Here is a 20,137-nt window from a genome sequence, read left to right as displayed (position 1 = left end):
ACACAGCCGACATAGTGTAGGAAGACACCCGATGCAAAGTCATAACAGGACATAATCTACAAGAAAATAAAATGTGGTACACTGAAACAAAAGAAATACCTGCCATGATATGAATGATACATACAACATTGATGATACATCAAGTGAAGTTGATTCCAACTGTTTAGATTACTGGTCAATTAGAATTTCCTCAAACCAAACACCTATGGCTAATTACAGCTCCCTGTAATTAGTGGGGCCTCCCTGGGTCCGGAGAAAATATCAGACATGAAGCTTAGCATGGGCTTCCTCCAGGTGCTCCTGTTTCCTCCCATCGTCCAGAGACATGCTGGCAGGTTCATTGGTTTCTGGGAGGGTGGGACCTCAAGAGGCATTCCCCAGCGGAGAGAGCTTCTGCTGAACTTTATTTAAGCTCATTTGTGGCTTCAGGCTGCAAACACAGTGGTGAAACATGGAAGAGCCATAGATCTGGTTGGAGCTGTCAGGTGCTTCTGTACAAGTAACATTGTGATTCAACCTCCCTGAGGTGCAGAGCTGCAGTCTGTGCATGAGTGTGGACGATGGATCCCAAAATATTGACTATGGAAGGCATTTTCTGGTGAATCCTGATACTGCATCCCCTTTGACATGCGGCATTTTCCATTCAGCTCTGTTTCGTGCTCATTTGGTATCTGAGACTGGTATTCTACCTGTTGTTACAGCAAGACAGATATCTGTTTCATCCCTTAATCTTAAAATGTGACGTTTCTCTTCCCAACTCAAAGACCTCCCAACTCAGCTCAAAGACTACATCATTATGACGATCACCGTACTGTAGTTCACTGACCCACTGTAATGCCAGATTGTACCACAGACAAACACTAATACGACAAGTTAGATAAATTCCATGGCACCAAATTACGTTTCCTTTATCTTGTAATAAAAAATTCTAAACTTTTCAAGCATATATGCACAGAAATATCCGGAACTAAAAGGTGACATTCTGTGCTTTTGCCTCATATTAATCTTTGCATCTCACTGTGTGATTAAACATCAGAAATAGCAATTTTGACTTCACTGTTCCTATACTTATGGCAGGCGGCATATATATGTCAATGTTTTATGAAAGCTTAAATAATTTAGTTTCTGTAAATGAATAACAGGGACATGTATCACATGAATAACAAATACGTTTGCAGTCACAAAAGCAGATTGCAATTAAATTAATTTGTTTGTTAATAACCTAGGGATATTAGTGCCTGGCTGCGAGGAGAACAAATGAACTGAAAAAGCAGACCCGCATTGTGGGTTTTTTTAAATGCCCCAAACAGGTTGATGAGGCCATCCACCAAATCAAAGTGTTCAAACAACAGAGTTAAAACCGTTATTCGGTGCATACAGAAAACATCAATGTGCCTCCCTATAAATGGGGTATTTCAAAGCCTTCTGTAGGCCTTCTGTTTTGAGTGGTATTATCCTCACCTACCAGGAATACTTGCATTTCCTGACCTTTTATTTAATTAATATTTTATACCCTGAAATGGCTCCTTGTTTATGAGACTATTTGAAGTTAGTTTTTGAGTTGTCGTATGCTGCTTTACTGATTAAGGATTTATGTGTCATACACTTGCAGCTGATGCAGTGATTAAAAAATATTACAGTTCATGATAAAGGGAATAAATTGTCTGGCTGGGACATATAAATTCTAAGTACTTTTGTCCCAGAAGGTGTTTTAAAGAGCGTCTGCACACTTGCTACTTGACATTTTGTTTTGCATTTGCAGACTTCAATTAGATTTACGCCATCGGTATTGCCGGTCTTGACATAATTATGCACTCGCTTTTGAAAGTCTTGGCTTTTGACATTATTGGACATAACTTTTTTATAATAATTAATATTCCAGCCAAGTAAATAATACCTGAACATGTTGTCAATAATATGACCTTAGAAGAAAAGATGGTGAGGGTTATCAATGTCATTACAGTTCAAGACTTATTTTATACAATGTATAAAATAAGATTCTGAAATTAATTTTGTAATGTTCTGGTTCAAAATATATGATGAAAGTACTTGGTTAGCTAAGAGACCATAAAGAAGAGTAAATGTGTTTTTGCAGAAAATTATTACCAGATGAAGAAATAACTTTAAGTAATAAATTGACACACGAAATATATAAAACGTGATATGTAAAGCACAGTCTTCACTCTCAAAATAAATGTACACATTTACAATGCATCTTCCATTCTTTCTTTTTTTTAAATCAAACATCTGTGGAACATTTCTTATAGTTGCTCCAGATGGTGCCGTGAACTAGAAATGACTTGTAGGAATCTGAATGGGCACTTTAGTTTGTTGGCTTAGATGATTTGGTGTGTATACAAATAGTTTGTTCAGTTAATCAGGTTAACATTGGTAACATTGTTAAGTTTCTGAGCTTTAGATCTTTGTCAATGGTGGTTTTCTATTTGAGATGTCAGAGGTCCATTCCTATTCCTGTTTCAACTTTATCATTTACTAGTGGTACTGTAGCTATTTTAATGCTGACATGAAAATTTGTTACGAAAATGAGTTGTTGAATTGTAAAATTGTTTGGGAAAAACCTACCCCAAAAACCAGCTGCAAACATTATGAGCACAGTTCTGTTTTCAATTTTAGCTTTCAGAAAGTTGTTTTCAAAATACTCTATATGGTTACTTTATAAAAACATTTTATAGGTGGCAATTAAAGAGTCTAAAGACTGGAGCAGTCTGATTGTGATCAGTTAAACAGCTGATTTGTTAAACTAAGTAATTTAGAGACCATTTGGAACATGTCACAAAACCCTCCAGCCCTCAATGACCACAGTTAATTAAGAAGTTAATTGAACATGTTTGTTACTAGATTGATCAATAAGTGTTCCTAATCTTCCCACAAACAGGTGATGTTTTTCCAGTTAGTCTAGAGAGATGTCCCCTGGAGACTGTGTCCAGTTCCAGGGCTGATAACCACTGCTTTAGAAGAGGCATTCAAATTACTTTATAATGTTCTTGTGTATCCACAGGGCTGTTATTGCTTTGCATGATGGGGAAGTGTGTAATGAATAGATGTGTGCTGAGCAGTAATGTGGCCAGCCTCTAAGGAAGTGTATTCCAAAAAGTCCTTATCTTATCTGGATGTATCCAATTGCACTATCCTTGAATATATCTGTTAGGAGTCCATGGACAGTTTCTGGAAGTAGACCAAATAAGACCAAGAATACTGGAGCATTCCGTTCGAAATCCAGCATGGTTCTGTATGAATGTCTTGGATAAGACGTTTGGGCGGGAGGGGTCAGCGCTGTGGCTTGAGTGTTACTGCTGCTGTTTTACTACTCTTGGGTCAAAGGTTCAATTCCAGACTGGGACTGCTGCAGTGTGGAGTTACCGTGTTATACCCTTGTCCATGTAGAGTTTTCCCCAGGTGCTCAAATGTCCTTTCTTCTTCGACAGACATGCTGTCTGGGCTAATTAGTATCTCTGATCTATCCCTCTTTCTGCGCCCGTGCACTGCGATGGGCTGGTGTCTCTTCTGAGATGTAGTCCTGCCTGGTGCCCTGTGTTGTGACACTTTTCCATGACCAACTGTGAGATCACACAGCTGTGGATAATGGATGATTGTCCTCTTACAAAAACAGCACACATTGCGGTTTGCAGTCTTAGCCTGCTGAAATTTTGCAGACCGTTAAGGGTTAAAAAATGGATGATTTTATTTTGACCTAAAGGTCTTTAGGATGATTCCTTGAAGGTTTTAAATGTTTCAAAATAGCTCCTTCCTTCTGAAAAAAACACACCTTGTTCTAAGGACATACAGTATAGTTTTAAAGGTAATGATCAGAGCCTCGACACTCAAGGGAACACCCTGTAAAACTCTGATTAATATTAAGGTATTATTGCATAAACATCTGATATTTGCATAAAGGAATTAAAATATCCTCGTACAATTTAATTGTTCCACTTTGCTTCTTTTTTGCTCAAAGGTATACAAGGGGTTGTTGAAGCTTATCAGAACTGCCTTCCGAAAATTCAGCTCTATGGGCCAACAAACATTGCCCCGATCATTATGAAAGTGGCCAACTCCGCGTCCGAAGAGATGCACACAAAGGAAGCCATGGTAAGAGGAACTGTGAAGGTTAGGTTTTCTCCTGTCATTGTCCCGAAAATACTCTTTCTCTTTAGCTTTAGTGATTCTCATATACCGCAATTCAATTTTAATATTTTTTCACACAGATTCTGCCATGAGCGTAACATCACTGTAGAACACTTCTGAGGACACTCAAAAATATTTTTTTCAGTTCCCCACTAAGGTACACTCCTTGATGAAACTTTGAGTTGGGCAGAAGTCGTATTGTAATGGAGCTTATCATTCGCTTGGGCTCTGAGGATGAAGTCATTCGCAAACCTGGCTTGACTCACTCATGACTTACAGTAGCTTTCTGTAGTCTGCCAGCCAGGAATTCATTATTCTGCTGGTTCAGCTCTTTGTGAAAGGGTTTAAGAATGTTAAATCCAAAATCTAATCTGTCTGACATTTCATGACACGAACTAACCCTGCTTCCTCTCGTGACAGCAATACTTCATCCTGCTGATCCTGACGGACGGAGTGATCACAGACATGGCCGACACCAGAGAGGCGATTGTCCATGCCTCCCATCTCCCCATGTCTGTCATCATCGTGGGCATCGGCAACGCGGACTTCAGCGACATGCAGATGCTGGACGGGGACGATGGCATCCTCAGGTCTCCCAAGGGTGAACCGGTTCTTCGGGATATTGTGCAGTTTGTGCCGTTTAGGAATTTCAAGCATGTGAGTTCCGTTTTGTTTTATTTTGTCACCATGTGGTGTAATGTTACAGTCCTGCTAATTCCACAAACGTAACTTTGACACATTGCTTTTAACCTATGCCATATTTTATATGTGCTCAGATTCACAGCATCTCTCAGAACATTTAGTGAAGAGTCTGCAAAAGTGTTCAATTTTAATTTGTGAAATGAGAAGTACATGCTTTTCATAAAAACCATATGCAATCAAGTGTTTTTCCTGAAGTATCTTTTCCAGATCCCATCAACACAACACTTCCTGGGTCCGTCTGTGTGATCTGTGCTTGTTTGACCTGGTTTTTCAAATTGGTTTAGGTCTGTTCAGGCAGGCTGCTGCTCAAATCAAAAGAACACCTTGCAGAACAATTAATTAAGGGGGATTTGGATAGCTCAGTGGTAGAGATGCCACAGGTTAGTTACATAATCAGCTCATTACTATTCTGAGGAGGCCATGCAGAATATGTATAGAGCTGAAATGGTACTAAATATGCTCTCTGTTAATTTCCTCAGCTCTCTTAATGTGACAAGATTTAATGATTCAAAGCATAAATGTACTCACTGCTAATTACCGCATGCACTCTTAAACCATAATGAAAAAATAATTAATAGTTGAACAAGATGACATGGGAGGTTTAGTATCAATAGGTCGTAGATGTGATTGATTGATTCTAAAATGCTCCATTGCTCTTTGGTAATAGGGGAAGATGAGGAGGCGGCCAAGACAAGAAATAGCTTCACACCGAGAAAGTCTGTGCAGCCTGGACTCCACTTAGGGTCTTGACACAGTGGCGTACGTTTAAAATTCAGAGCAGAATCATCATTCATGCCTTGGAATAAAGCCTGTTACGAGAAATTATTGATTTGTCACTTGTGCTTTTAAAGTTGCCATATGAAATAATCATCATCCTCTTTACTTTTTACTCATTTTTATCCACAACTAAATAAAGGAGTCAAAGCATGATTACCATATCAATTTTTTAGTTAGGGCTAATTAATCTCTAGAAGAGAATCCTTTGCACCTTATACTTACTGATATTTTGAAGGCATAGGCATATCTTGGCATAAAGCAAAGGGTTCACTTGGTTATTGGTCATAGAAATATCTGTATTGATTGATTGGATTGATTGGCATGAAATTACCATCTCAACTATAGCTTGGTAAGACTACCAACTGTTAAAATATTATTTCATGCATATGACAAATATCCTAAGCTTTAAAAAAAATGTACTTGAAACCCAAGTTTTATGTTTTGCACGTGTACAGTTTCTTGGAGATTGTAACGAATATTCCTCACACAACACCCACATCTTGTAGTGACTTCAGCAGCACAGTTCATTTCACTTCACCTGATTAATAACCGTGTAGCGTGGTCCTGACTGCTTTCCTCCTGCGAACTTCCAGGCTGGGTGGTGAGGACTTCCAGTTTGCCAAATGATGATGAAAAAGAAAAGGAATTTAACTATAGAGAGGACTCTCGGGGATCTTATATTGGTACAGTACAGCCAGCTCCTGTTTATCGTTTGAATTTTTTTCTTTGATCGTTGGCGATGAAGCAGGGTACAGTAGGTGTTATGATAAATAATAGCGGGTCAAATGCAAACTCATAGTGGCATGTTTCTACTGCACCTCTGGGAGGACCGATAGGTCACCGATGTAAGAATGGCACCACAGACCCTGCTCATGTGCTTCTCCGGCCCCACATCGGAATCTTATTCTCGGTCTGTCTGTTTCCCTTGTTTACAGATTAATCCTTTTAGCACTGCAGCAAGCATGTACATCATGTTGGAGGAGGAAATTCACAATTATTGGCTTCAAATATTGCACCTTTTTGTGCACCTATTTATGTGCATTAATATTTATACTATGTACGTATCATACAGGCGGCATACATCTGTATGTCCAAAAGTCCAAAGTTGATTGTACCTTCTTATTTGCACCCACTCAAGGTTGGTTCATTCTTTCCTTTCAGAACACTTTCCTCAAATTGGGATTTACCTGTGATTGGCACTCAGTACTGTTGGTGCCAGCCTACAGGAACTATCAATAAAACATTTACAATGGTTTTGGCATGTACAGTACTATAAGCAGTTGGACTAGTTAGAGCTTTGAATCTCAGATAATAATAATTGCTTACACTTATATAGCGATTTTCTGGACACTCCACTCAAAGCGCTTTACAGGTAATGGGGATCCCCTCCACCACCACCAATGTGCAGCCCCACCTGGATGATGCGACGGCAGCCATAGTGCGCCAGAACGCTCCCCACACACCAGCTATCAGTGGGGAGGGGAGCAGAGTGATGAAGCCAATTCATAGAGGGGGATTATTAGGAGGCCATGATTGGTAAGGGCCAATTGGAAATGTTGGCCAGGACACCGGAGTTACACCCCTACTCTTTTCGAGAAGCGCCCTGGGATTTTTAATGACCACAGAGAGTCAGGACCTCGGTTTTACGTCTCATCCGAAGGACAGTGCCTGTTTACAGTATAGTGTCCCCGTCACTATACTGGGGCATTAGGACCCACATGGACCGCAGGGTGAGCGCCCCCTGCTGGCCCCACTAACACCTCTTCCAGCAGCAACCTTAGTTTTTCCCAGGAGGTCTCCAATCCAGGTACTGACCAGGCTCACACCTGCTTAGCTTCAGTGGGCTGCCAGTTGTGAGTTGCAGGGTGATATGGCTGCTGGTTGCTAGCAGATCTCTCCATATGGTTTTAAGGACATGTACAGTATTACAGTGTACAAAATAATTCCATACAATGACAAGGTGTTCTACATTTATTTCAATACAACCTACAGATTTGTTGAAAATTATAAATAAAAGCGAATTCACTGATTTTGCTGAAATTCTCACTGAAATTTCCTTTATTTTCATAGAGGTCCAAGCAAAACAATTGGAAATTAATAATATCCCACTACTATTTATTGTTTTCTCTTATTTTTCAGAAAAAAAAATGATTATTTGATTAAACTGACTATCTGATTATCATCTATGCGTGCAGTTTTAGAAAATCATTGTCTGAATACTTTATTGGCCTAAATTGCATTTCTTAAGGGTAACCAGTATAGTCGAAAGTTGAGGTTCAGCGTTATTCAGATTAGTTACAGTTGAGGTACACTGTACAGTATGTTTGATTCTCACCTGAAAATAAAATTACACTTTAAGATGAGTTCCTCAGTTTAAATCAAGGTTCAGAGCCGCAGACTCATTTGAAGGAATAAAGTCAACCTTGTTATTGTTTACAGGAAATCCAACTTCACTGTTTTATATGAAATATTTTAAATGTACTTTCAGCTGTTAGAAATGAATGGGATCTGTAATTGTGCGGGTCCCCAGTAGTCCTGTACTAATTACTGGGTTTCAGAACCGCCTGTGTTCAGGTGTGTTAAGATGAAATGTGACCAATTCTGATGTAAGCAGAAGGAAAAACTGCCACCCACTGTGGCTCGGTCTGATACGTTGACATTCCCACCTGTGCCTGTTCATTAAACTCTGAGCTTGTCAGTAAGGGAGCAGATCCTTAATTAGGACACTGACGAGAAACGGCGTAAAGTTTCTGAAGATGTTGGAAGCAATGCACTTTAGTTACTTGGTTTGAAACTACGGGCTGCATGTAAAAATGCAAGCAGATCCAATTAGCAGTGATGAAAATGGGCCCAGCTGGGGCAAAAACCCAGCAGACTCAGAGATCTCTGAGAACCAGGATTCAGAGAGAACCACTGCATGATGGATTTTGTTTTGTGATGTACAGATTTGTAAATACAGTTGAAGAGTTAGGGGGAAGGATAGTGAAATAAAACGATGAGCCTCTTGGAACCTAACGTAAGTCTGCTGTGTTTTATGAAAAATCATATTTCTCAGCTATGTGAGCAAGTGACTCCATCTCATTTATTATATCTCAAATCCCCCTTTTCCTTAATGGCTCATTTATTTAATACATGCAGGATTCTCAGAGAGAGAGGCTGCTCTTTTGACAAGCAGAAGGTTTCCCTGAGGCTGTTGAAGACTACATTCACTGCTAAGTAAGGGACTAATCGATTCCTGAAAGGTGACTTCTAGAGGCAATTATATACTAGAGGAATCTATGAAAATGATAACAGAAGGGAACTTGCCTTTTATGACAACCTTCAAAGATAGCACCCACAAGCTATGATTTCAAACCCCAAATCAGTAGCGTTGCTGTAATGTTATGATCTACAGTAACTGAAAATTTAAATGAAAATAAATAGATCTAATTTGTTTTATAATATATCAAACATAATGAAATAAGAAGGTAGAAGCTGCTGATCTGAAAAACAAAACTCATTAATTTCCTAGTAATAAAATATTAAACTAGTGTACAGTATTGAACAAATAATTAAATTGTCATTTTACTAATCCCTTACAGTGCCATATGTCTTGCTAGTAACTTTGAAGCTTTATTGGATTAACCAACTGTGTTTATTTTTTCTGCTGTCAACATAATAATCATATTCAAAAACATGCCAAGTCAGAATAATGCCTGGCATTGCTGCAAAACTGGAAATATAATATACGTCCTGGGAACAGAGCAGAGTTAAAATTTGATAGAAAGGACAAAGCCATCTGCCAGGATTTTATTACAACAGTGAGACTGAGCCAAAGACGACTGTGTTGCTGGAATTTTATGGCGATTACAGAAAATAGAAGGACCCATTTTCTTTTGATGTCAGGGAAACTGTAACTAACCAAATCCTTGATCTAAAGCTCTTTAGGAATTTGTGGCATTTTATGTAACAAAGTTTCTGAAGACACAGTCACGTGTGATTGCAGACACATTTTTCATTGATATTTTAGCTTGAATTCACTTGCTCTGATGTAAATCAAGATTAACCAGGAGGTTGCTATAGAGCTACGGTGTTCAGAAATAGAGGAAGGTTGTTCATTCAACAAATATTGGGCTCCTTGTCCTCCTTTAATCATAAACTACATTTAATATTCTTAATTTTTCACATTTCTGCAGTAAGCTTGAAAAGTAGATGTTGTACAGGTGCAATATTTTAGATTTTAAGTTTTCAGTCAATTTTGAATTCAGTTTCTCTTTCTGCATCTCAAAAGCTTTCCAGTTCAGGTGCCAGTATGCTCTGTGTGTGACTGAAATCTGCCAGGCAGGAGGGAGGTGTTGCGGGCCATAGCTAATGAGAGTTTGTAATAAAATTGCATTTTTGCAGTTATAGGGAAGTTAATGATCTAATAAAGCACTGTAGAAAATCAGCAAAGGTCAATGTGTTCTAACATTAAAATAAAATGAGAAAAACAATGTATTTGCATACTACATACAGAATGTTCAGTTTATTTTGTGAGTCGGTGGTACACATGATTTGATCTGGAGAATCTTACAAGAGTAGAGCTAAGAAGAGAAGATTTGCCTTTATTTATCTACCAATGTCTACAGACAATTTATCCACATTCTCAAGATACGCAATGATGAACATCTTTCTTACGTCTTGTTGGTTTTTTCTCACCCCTACTCACTCCACCCCCTGTTCACCATCACAGCTGGATATACTTATTTCTGTCATGCAGGTTGATAATGTTCCTTATTGTTGATCACATTGTCCTAATATACTCTAACTGTCTTTCCATGCTCTGTTAAGATTCGGGGGCTGGTAGGAGCCTCCCCATCAAACATCAGTTTGAAAACCTGTTGCTCTTCTCTCCCGTTAAATACTTTAGACTGAACCAAGGAGTGTGTTAGGGGCTGTTTTCACTTTGAAAACAAAGTCCTTCCTGGGGAATTAAGTCATAATAACAGATTCAAAGGAACTCTGATTCATGTGCATAAACAGCGTATTTTTGGTTTTTCATTTTACTACTTTTGTGTTACAGTACAGAACATTTTAACAGTCTGTGCTCTGCTTTTAGTCTAACATGCTATTTTCTTTTTGATGTGCAAAAAACTCAGACATTCTTCCCTGCCTCTTTAACAGTCATCTCCAGAGCTCTTCGGATTGAAGTTTAGGAGGAGGTGTGCACTCCTTGTGTATTTTTTACTGTTTCCTTTGGTGTGGAGAGATTTGATGTGGAGTTAAAATCACAAGCTGAATGCTGCTTGAAAATAATCAGGCATGGAATTTCAAACAATTTGTTTGTGTTGACACTTTTTTGTGTTCCCAGACATTATACTGTAGATATTATTTTTTTTATGTACTACATGATATAAGGATCGACTCCTTTTGTGATTTCTCATTTTGTGGAGAATGATGTTGGATGCACAAAGATAACGTTTTTCCCTCTTGCTTTAAGACATGGAGGACACTGACCAGTGTATCACTGTTTCTTGTCTCACGATGCCAGTCTTGATTTAACAGTCAACAATAAGGTCTTGGGGGAAAATACTTTCTTAACAGAATTTCAGTCTGATTTCCAATTTTCCATATTTTTTGCTACAAGAACATTCACAAATGCAACAATTCGGTTATTGAAATTCGAACTAATCTGCTTTTTCTCATATTTACAGGCTTCCCCTGCAGCACTGGCAAAAAGCGTTCTGGCAGAAGTTCCCAACCAAGTGGTAGACTATTACAACGGCAAGGGAATCAAGCCCAAGGGTCTGTCAGATTTCGAGTCTTCCAGGACATTCGGCCCCTAAAGTCTTTGCACATGTTTACATAGTTCTTGGAAAAAAAAATAGCACGTTTTGGTGATTTTTATCTAAAAGATTTTTTTGCATGATTAGCCCAGAGGCTTGCATCTGTTTCACAGTTGTATTGTTGAGGACATTTTTATGAAGATAAACTGACTCCTTTACGTATAAGCATGTCGCCTTGAAAATAACTGAAGAAAAAAAAAACAAGTTGTCTGTATTGGTTTTTCTACAGGTTTGTTGAGATTTTGCTAAATTTCGTAATATTCTTACACTGTAAAGCATTTTGGATCAAGGAAAAGTTGATAGCTAACTGTATTAGTTTCATCTGCTCCCAACCAACAGTTTTTTTCTTTTCTGATTAAGCGGATGTGTGCACTGTATTTTGCATGTTAATAATAAAAAGACAGGTTTTTACGGGTTGAGTTCTTCTTTTAGTCTGATAAAAAAATTAATTCACAAAATCTCTGAATCCCACATAAATTATCTCTAGCAAATGATGGAATGAAAAAGGTCATCCATTTTAAAAGTGCTTTCTAAAAAGGATGACCTCACAAAGTTAGCCAGGTTAATGTTAAGTACATTTGCAATACATGGGTAAAATAATTCTTCCTTCATGCTACATGACACATTTATGCATTATTGATTGTGTAATTATTATGTAAAACATGTTGTAAAACATTGGACATTTGTATGAGATTTCTTTCAGAATGTTTTATAATTGCTGTTGGTTTTCATTAAAAGTATTTTAATGCTTTTTAAGAAGTGAAAATACAAAAAGTATTACACTATTAAATCTTCAAGCAAGTGGCTTCCAAGGTCACTAGTTTTAAGATTTTTATCTCGCTTTAGAAACACAAAATGTATTATTCATATTTGACAATTGAGAAATAATTAGCATATTTTTCATTTTATTTTAATAGAAGACCTTGCTTATTTTTATAAGGATGATAGTGTCTAGTTTCCAGAGGGGCAGTGAGGCCACAGGCACAAGGCCATCTGCCACAGGTTCTGATCCTTCATGTTTCTGACGTGTTCCAGCATTGTTAAGGAGAGCTATATATATGTAATTCTGAAAAGAATAGTAATTTTTTACTTACAGTATTTTGTTGATTTTGGACCCTCTTAGATAATGTGTGATATTGGTGTTCTTGTGTTTGTGAATATGAGATAGTACTCTACAGGAATTAATAGAGCAGTGGTTTGTGGGTGCAGCTCACAAACACCCCTCCCTGCATGAAGCATCTCTTTTCCTTAATGACAGACAGGAGGCTAGTTGTACCAGGTTGCATGTGGGGCTTATTACATTGTAACACCTCTATGGATGAGTGGGTCTGTTCAAAACATGGGCAGTTAACTCATGTCAACAAATGAATACCATACATCTCTACTGTGCTCGGAAGATGGTTAGAAGAACCCTTTTCATTTTCAATGATGTTGAACATCTTTTGTTTCTACTCGACAAAGGGAAATGTTATAAGCTGCTGAGTTGTAATTTCGCAATTTTGTATCCATGTGCTTTTCTTGTGTGACAAAATTGAGATCAGTGAATGTGTAGTTGGGTCACATGGCTCATGTAATGACTTTCCCCATTCCTGTATCCTCCTGCCCCTCAGTATAAAGGTGCAGCTCTCTCCAGTGATTTGCAGTGTGGTCATGAGTAACGATCCTTTTTTTACTATAAAAGCTGTATGTTACATAAAAAAATGTTTGTAACTACTGAGATATTAAACCTTTCCAACCCGCTTTACGTGGTTTTGAATAAATACTACACCACAGATTTCAAATGCTTGCCCCGTTACCCCCTGTGTTACCAGTGAGGAGTCCGCTGGGAAAACCACGGGAAAACCAGCTCTGCTTCTCTCTTGAGGTTATACAGAAGGAATACATAAGAGATGCTCGACGGGCAGCTCTCTCGTGGGGATGGATTCGAGTCATTTTAAAGGAAGGAGTCGGAAAAGATGCATTATGGGTAGTCTGACATAAAATGTGATCTAAGCTGGATTCAGGCAAGTACTGTTGACAAACTTAACAAAAAGAACTAAAAATGTATATTATTTATTTGATGATTAAAGTGAGCATGTGTGAGCATTCATAGACAGAACCGGAGTGAAGAGTTCACGCTGCATCGCGAGCTGCCCTTTGAGGTGAGAAAGGTGTTCACTCTGCTCTCTTATTTTTGAAGTACTACTTTCCGCTTATGAATTTATTTTCAGGTTCTTTCCTTTCTCAAGGATTTCACTCTGGGCTTATTAGAAAAACCCCAAAGGGTAAAATTGAATACAGGAGATGTTGAACAGATGGTTGCTGGAAAGTCATGTGGTTTAAACGAAGCAAAAAAACAACAACATATATTTCTATCCCTGTGCTGTTTCTGATTCATTTAAGCCAGTCTAGATGGGATTGAAACTCTTCGTTTACACTTCCTACATGCTTTCTTCAAGCGTGTTTCAATTATTTGTTGATGTTGAGCGCAAGAACATCTGCACATGTCGGCCCTTTCCATAGGTAATGTATGAGCTGTTCACCAACAGCACCTGCGCCTGTGATTTAGGTGTTAATATTTGTAAATAATGCAATCATTTCAATGTTTCAAAAACATATGGAGTGTGACTCAGGCATACAAAGACGTAAGATATATTATTAGACAAATTACTCAATGGCATCATCAGAGTTTCTATGGTGAACTTCGCCTGACATTTTTGCTATTTTTAGTTTTGATAGACCTGTATTTTGTATTACACAAAAATAACCATTTAGATATTGTGCGGAGTGGAGCAACTGACGTCACATGAAGACGAGCTTGGATAGGTAAACGAGTTGGCTGGTTTGACTTGAGTTGTTGTGCCAAAATCTTTACGACTTTAATCAATGTGATTTTATCACTTTAATCAATTTAAATGAAAGCTTTTTTTTCTCACTCAATCCAAGGTACTGTATTTAAATAACAGTCATAGTCGCTCAAATAGTTGAACAGAGTCGTGAAGGGTTTGAGTAAACTGCTGATGGTCTATATGTTGAGAGATTGAAGAGTATGTGTTATATTGTATGAAACCTTTGTAGGTGCGTATGCACTGTATTCTGTGTAAGAGCAACATGGCGTTGCAGCAGAATCACACAGATACAGAGTGGGAGACATTTAAGAAGTCAATTTGAAAAGAGCCAGAGAGTGGTTTCTTTCCAGAGACTCCAAACAAGCCTGTTTTAAACTGGAGTTCTTTGAAGTCTAGACCAGCAGGCTTTCAATTAAACCTGCCATCATGCATAATTAACAGCATACTTCTTTGCAGATCATTCCTGGGACAGACCCACAGGGGTTACAAAAGAATAAAGAAAATCAAAGGTTATAATATTAATGATGAAGAGAGCATATGATCAACTGTAGGTATTAGTTAAAATATTCACAATTATATCTGCCTTTAAGACCAGCGATTACTGTTCAATTGACGTGAATGAATCCTTTATAAATACCTCTTTATTTGTCAATCTGAAATTGAAATACCCCAGTGACTGGGGGTATTGCCCTCGCATTTGCCAGTAACCTAATACTTTGTTTGTGTATCATCATTACGTGGGAACAGTATTTTCCACCTTATTTGTTTTATTTCTCTGGGCAATTTTATACAGCCTGTCGGCACTCCCAGAGTAACCGGGGGCATGCACGGCACTTGTGTGTCCTTCCAGAACACGTGTGAGGCCAGTCCTCTGTTTTCACATCGCTGACAAGAACGGACACACCAGAGAGGACGCGTCACCTGCCAGTTGTGCCACATCTGTCCCGATGATCCTTTCTGCGTATAACTCTCAGCTAGAGAGAGGGAGTGGGGCATTTACAGATGGGTTTGCCCGGGCACGTTTAGAGCTGATGATGTTAAGGGAGTGAGGCATAGTGTTCTGAGTGATCCATTGTAAATTATTCCCCAAATTCAGATGCAAAACATGCTGTCTATGATCCACCTACTCAAAAAATGTGAGTGTTGTTAGATTTTGTTCTGTAGAATCAATACAAGCTAGCTTACTCATATAACCTGAAGGTATGCTGGAGGATATTGAACATGAGCACAAAGGAGATTTCTGTTGACAAGCTTAGGCTGTGTGGTTCACTTTTAATGAAGCTAGAAACATCGGTCTGCAAGTCTGTACAGCTGTGATAAACTGAATGAATAAAAAAAGTGAGGGATGGTAGCTGTGACAGAGAGTTAACTCTTACTCTACAGGTTTTCTATCAAGCCAAGACATAACTGGGCCACTGATGCTGAAAGGTCATGGTCATTTCACTGTTTGAAACCTTAGTGACAAATTGTTGAACGTTTTTGATAGTGATGTTGTTAAAGTACACAAGAGCCACTGTTTTATGCAGAAAGGTTTCTAAATTCTCAGCGGTTAGGTTAGTGGGCCTATTTCCCAGGCTGTGCACTATGTTCTCAGGTTGAAATTATTAAGTAACATGGTTTCTTCGAGTTTTTGGAAATAAATGAAAAAACCTTCAGAATAGTATATGTCCTCACTTCAAATTGATTTCAGGTCAATTCAAATACAAATTGCTGGGAAGAAATCTTAAATACATAATATATTGCAAAATATATACAGTACAGTATATACATATGTATAGATAACATATATGGCTTATAGACTTAAGACTGAGGGAAATCATTTGATGTTCCCCAAAGAGCATAAATGAAGGCCAACATTGCATATGAAGTTAACACTGCAACTAATGTCATGACATTGCAGTGCATAAAAGATAATAAGGAATTTTAGAGATTAGATGATAAAAACCTTGTCACCTAAGAGGATCAATAACATCTGTGTGATCTGTGTCAGTGACTGAATGCTTCATAGGAATTACGGGAATATGAAAGGATATTATGTATTACTCTTTAACAGCAACCTTTCACCAAAGGATTCTAGGATTGCCAGTCACACCTCACTAGTAAACTGCATGATGTTTGTATTGCACTGTGCATTTTAAGCACTGACAGCAACAGTCAGAGCTCGTCCAGGTTTAGATCTTACTTTTGGTATACATGGAGTTCATTGGGATCTTATATTGGTGTGCAAAAATATTAGACATTTTAAACACTGTCAAGAGTTGGTGTAATTGAAACACTGTGTGAAAGAAGTTCTCTAGAACTGCATTTTCTGCTTGAAAAATGAGCATAGCTAGAACTCTACAGACCTTATTCAACTTGCTTGCTGTTCTTTGAGAAAGGTGGGAATGATACTAATATTTCTCCTTCTCTCGAAGTCCAGTTGGTTACACCTGACACCTGTGGGCAGTTCTGAAACTCAGATGATGGTACAGGGATGATACCATTTGCCAATCCTATTTGTCGAGAGTAAATGTACAAATATGCCAAAATAATACTTAATTAAATCAATCAGCACGTGCTTTTCCAGAGCCAGGATTGGGAGCCATTGCTTTAGGCAACAGTTTGTTTTTTTCCATTCCTGCATTTCCAGTCCAGTAGTTATTTTCCAGCATGACAATGCAAGACCATTCAGTGCTTGGATAATAGTGGCACATTTGAAGAAATCACTGCTGGGATCTTGCTGTGGCCAGCTTTTTCTCCCTGAATCCAATAGAACAGCTGTGGGTCCAACTCACCACGCCCATCTATGGAAAACAGCTGTTACGGGTCGTCCCTCTGCAGGTGCACATATGGAGTGGTGGAACAACCCACAGCAGTCTTTCCAAACTGAAAACGCCACCAGGATTATGTTAATGCCGAGAGAGTTCATGATCGATACTAACTTTCCAATGTTTTCATTCTGATAGTGTTTCGTCATGAAAACATATGGTGATTCTCTGAGCTGTACGTTAGATCACGTTTTCTGTGCGTTTGGTTGATATCTTTGTTTGAAGTTTCTGCTCGAATCCATTTCACCTGGGAGTTGCGTTTCCTTTGAGTGTAAGTATTCGTGTGAAACTGATTGACGTGTTTCTGTCACAATATGACCAGAGTTTTATTCAGTGGGAAAAGAAGTGGTGCATTGAAGCGGGAAGCAAATGTTGACAGCTGTCCTACACCTTTGTTGAATAAAATGAAGATTTTGACAAATATTCTGAATATTTGGCTCCCACTAAGTCACATTCATGTAAATTTTTCTGAGAAGAAGTCAGAAATACTGTAGATAGGTGCATTTAAAACCTTACAGAAAAAAGACTGACCCCTTAACACTGGGGAACTTAACACTCTTGAAAGTCTGGAGGAATAATATCACTATAAGAACTTTTAAACCAACAGAGAGGGAATATTTTAATGAGACAAGACTGCTGTGAATTATCAGCAGACTGTGGTGTGTGTGTAGTATTTGCTTTTGAGAAGATTAATACGTTTTCATGTGCCTTGAAAGTTTATGCTTGCGCTTCCTGTAAGGGTATTTTTGGTATGAATGTATTTCACACAAATACCGATACTCAAAAGACATGGAATATAAATTTGTATATTCTTAAACATGTTTGCTCTTATAGGTTGCATATGACAGGCAAGTTACAGTATTTGCTGGGCATGATATGTGTAAAATAAAATAAGAGAGTAATTGACAATTTCATGTATAAAATAGTTATTGTAAAGGGTTTCTTTACAAGCAGAATCTACCCTCTCTCGTTCATTCAATTCTGTGGAAAGATAGGTGTTAAACATGAATCCACTTACAAAGGAAAACTTTCTCACAGGAATTCACCTCCATTTCAGAAGCCAGTGCTTGTTAATAAACAAATAAAAAAACTGCATATATTAATTTTGTTGATATCCCTCATTTAACAAAATGAATGTAGCTGATGTCTTAATTACCCAGCTTTGAGCTTCTATTTAAAGTGATTATGTTTTGCTGATTGTTATTAGAGCTGTTCAGCACAAATATAAATAAACATTACTTTGAGTTACACTATCTACAATGACATTCAGAACACAGAATTTTAAACATCTCTCAGCTTTTAAATGCATCTACTGGGCTACTGCACTGAACAGCAAAGACAAAAAATATACTTATTGAATTTTTCCTCAATAATTTTTCCTTTTTAGTTCAACGATTTTTCTTAATCTAATCAGAAAGTGGTGAATATCTTTTTGCTATTATTTTGACTTAGATCCAGACTAGAACACGGAGTGATTAATTTTCATGTCACCCATTAGATAATACAAACCCTGTACTTGCAGGAAGCTCTTTTCCTATCCATTAGAAACCTTTCCTCTCCGAATAGTGTCAAGAACTAATGATTTTCTTTTTTATTTCTAAGAGACATTTAATGTACATTTATCCAAAGAAAACAACATTTAATATAGTTAAGAGAAAAGGTAATTCTGTAGGAGCCTTTGTTTAAAAGCAGTAGCACATACGAATTTGTATCATTAAGTCAAAGCTGTACAACAGAATATAAAAAAACATTTCATATTGAACTCCATATATTATTAAAATGGAACAATATTGGGATAAATATTCACAGATGAAAAAATCAAGGACCCTTTATTCTAGATTTGGGAATTCATTCCTATCCTGCACTCATATTTCATTTCTTTAGTTATACAAAATGTTGGTGATGATGCTTGTTTCAAACTTAATATTGCAGATTCTAAATATTGATTCTAAATATCGTATATAGGAAATAACTATTTTGTTGTAGCTTTTATTACAGTAAATACTAATTATATTTCCTGAGATATGTTTTTGGCTGATAAAAATATCTGCTGGTATTTATGTTAGTCAAAAACAACATTTATCTTTTTTAAGAGATTGAAATTTCTGTAGCTCAATTGCTGGCCTAAGAGAAATGTTTAATCTGAAATTGATTTTGTTCAAGAGAACTAACCAGATGTATTAGTATTATTATGTGGAAACAGATTTGTGGCTTTTTATCCACAGTAATGTCACAAATATGAGTTATCTGTTTTGTTATTTCCGATGAGATTGATAATATTAACCAAATCACACTTGTCATATTGCTTAATCTAAGTATTCAATGCTAGATATAGAATATCCCCTATATTTTTTTATACTGTATATAATTGAATATACCTATATCTATATACTGTATAGATGCCATAATTCACCAGATTAGTGTTTTGGAATTAAAATTACAGTATGTAAACTTTCATTGTGTGCTGCATGTGCTTATTTATCATAAACTGAGAAAGTTGTTAAAGGAATAACACCATTATCTTCATTAAGTACTTCATTAAAGTAGTCTGTGTGGAATGAGAATTAAATTTACTTCAAACTGTAACCTTTATTCAATGGCATATACTGTAGTAAATTCGTAGAATTAAGTAAACACACTCATAGGATTACTTCTGAATCTTGCACCCTGTGTAAAATTATAGATTTGTCAGAGCTGGCATTTTGTCTTGCCGAGACACTTATGAAAACAGTCTATACAGTCACAACCTGTGAAGTTTTATTGTATACAATGAAAGTGTTACTCCTCCTTCATCAGGATGTGTATAGCGCTTCAGGGCGACGTTAGGATAAAAAATCGAGCCATGCAATATACAATTATAATTTCCGTATATAAATATTTTAAATTAATTAAATTAAATATAACGTATTTTAAATTAAAACAGATCTGTAATGCTGTTATGTGCAACTACGATTTCCTAAGCTTCCAAACAATGGGAAAGAATGGATACTCGCGTTAGACCGTGAACTGTGTACCCTATATTGCAGGTTAACCTCCGGAACTGCTTTCTCAGCCTAACTCAGCAGCACGGACGTAT

The 20,137-nt window shown here is 37.5% G+C and overlaps 1 protein-coding gene across 7 annotated transcripts in view; it reads left to right on the top strand.

The window, feature by feature from the left end:
* The window catches only part of cpne4a (copine IVa), a 101,361-nt gene extending 89,525 nt beyond the window's left edge, over positions 1-11,836 (top strand). For 5 of the 7 annotated variants that reach the window (XM_069195240.1, XM_069195241.1, XM_015357031.2 and 2 more), the window contains 4 exons: positions 3,974-4,107; positions 4,564-4,800; positions 5,130-5,225; positions 5,513-5,670. In XM_069195240.1, coding sequence (XP_069051341.1) covers positions 3,974-4,107; positions 4,564-4,800; positions 5,130-5,225; positions 5,513-5,587 — 542 coding nt within the window. In that variant the 3' untranslated portion in view covers positions 5,588-5,670. Of the gene's footprint in view, positions 1-3,973; positions 4,108-4,563; positions 4,801-5,129; positions 5,226-5,512; positions 5,671-11,294 lie in introns of those variants that run through there. The other 2 variants (XM_006635529.3, XM_015357033.2) reach the window with 2 other exon arrangements.
* Positions 11,837-20,137: the final 8,301 nt, after the last annotated feature.

This window comes from Lepisosteus oculatus, chromosome 10 (assembly GCF_040954835.1).
Source record: "Lepisosteus oculatus isolate fLepOcu1 chromosome 10, fLepOcu1.hap2, whole genome shotgun sequence".
In the NCBI taxonomy this organism is placed as follows: domain Eukaryota; kingdom Metazoa; phylum Chordata; class Actinopteri; order Semionotiformes; family Lepisosteidae; genus Lepisosteus; species Lepisosteus oculatus.
Note: the sequence above shows the minus strand (reverse complement) of the source record. Positions and strands in the feature narration are given on the sequence as shown.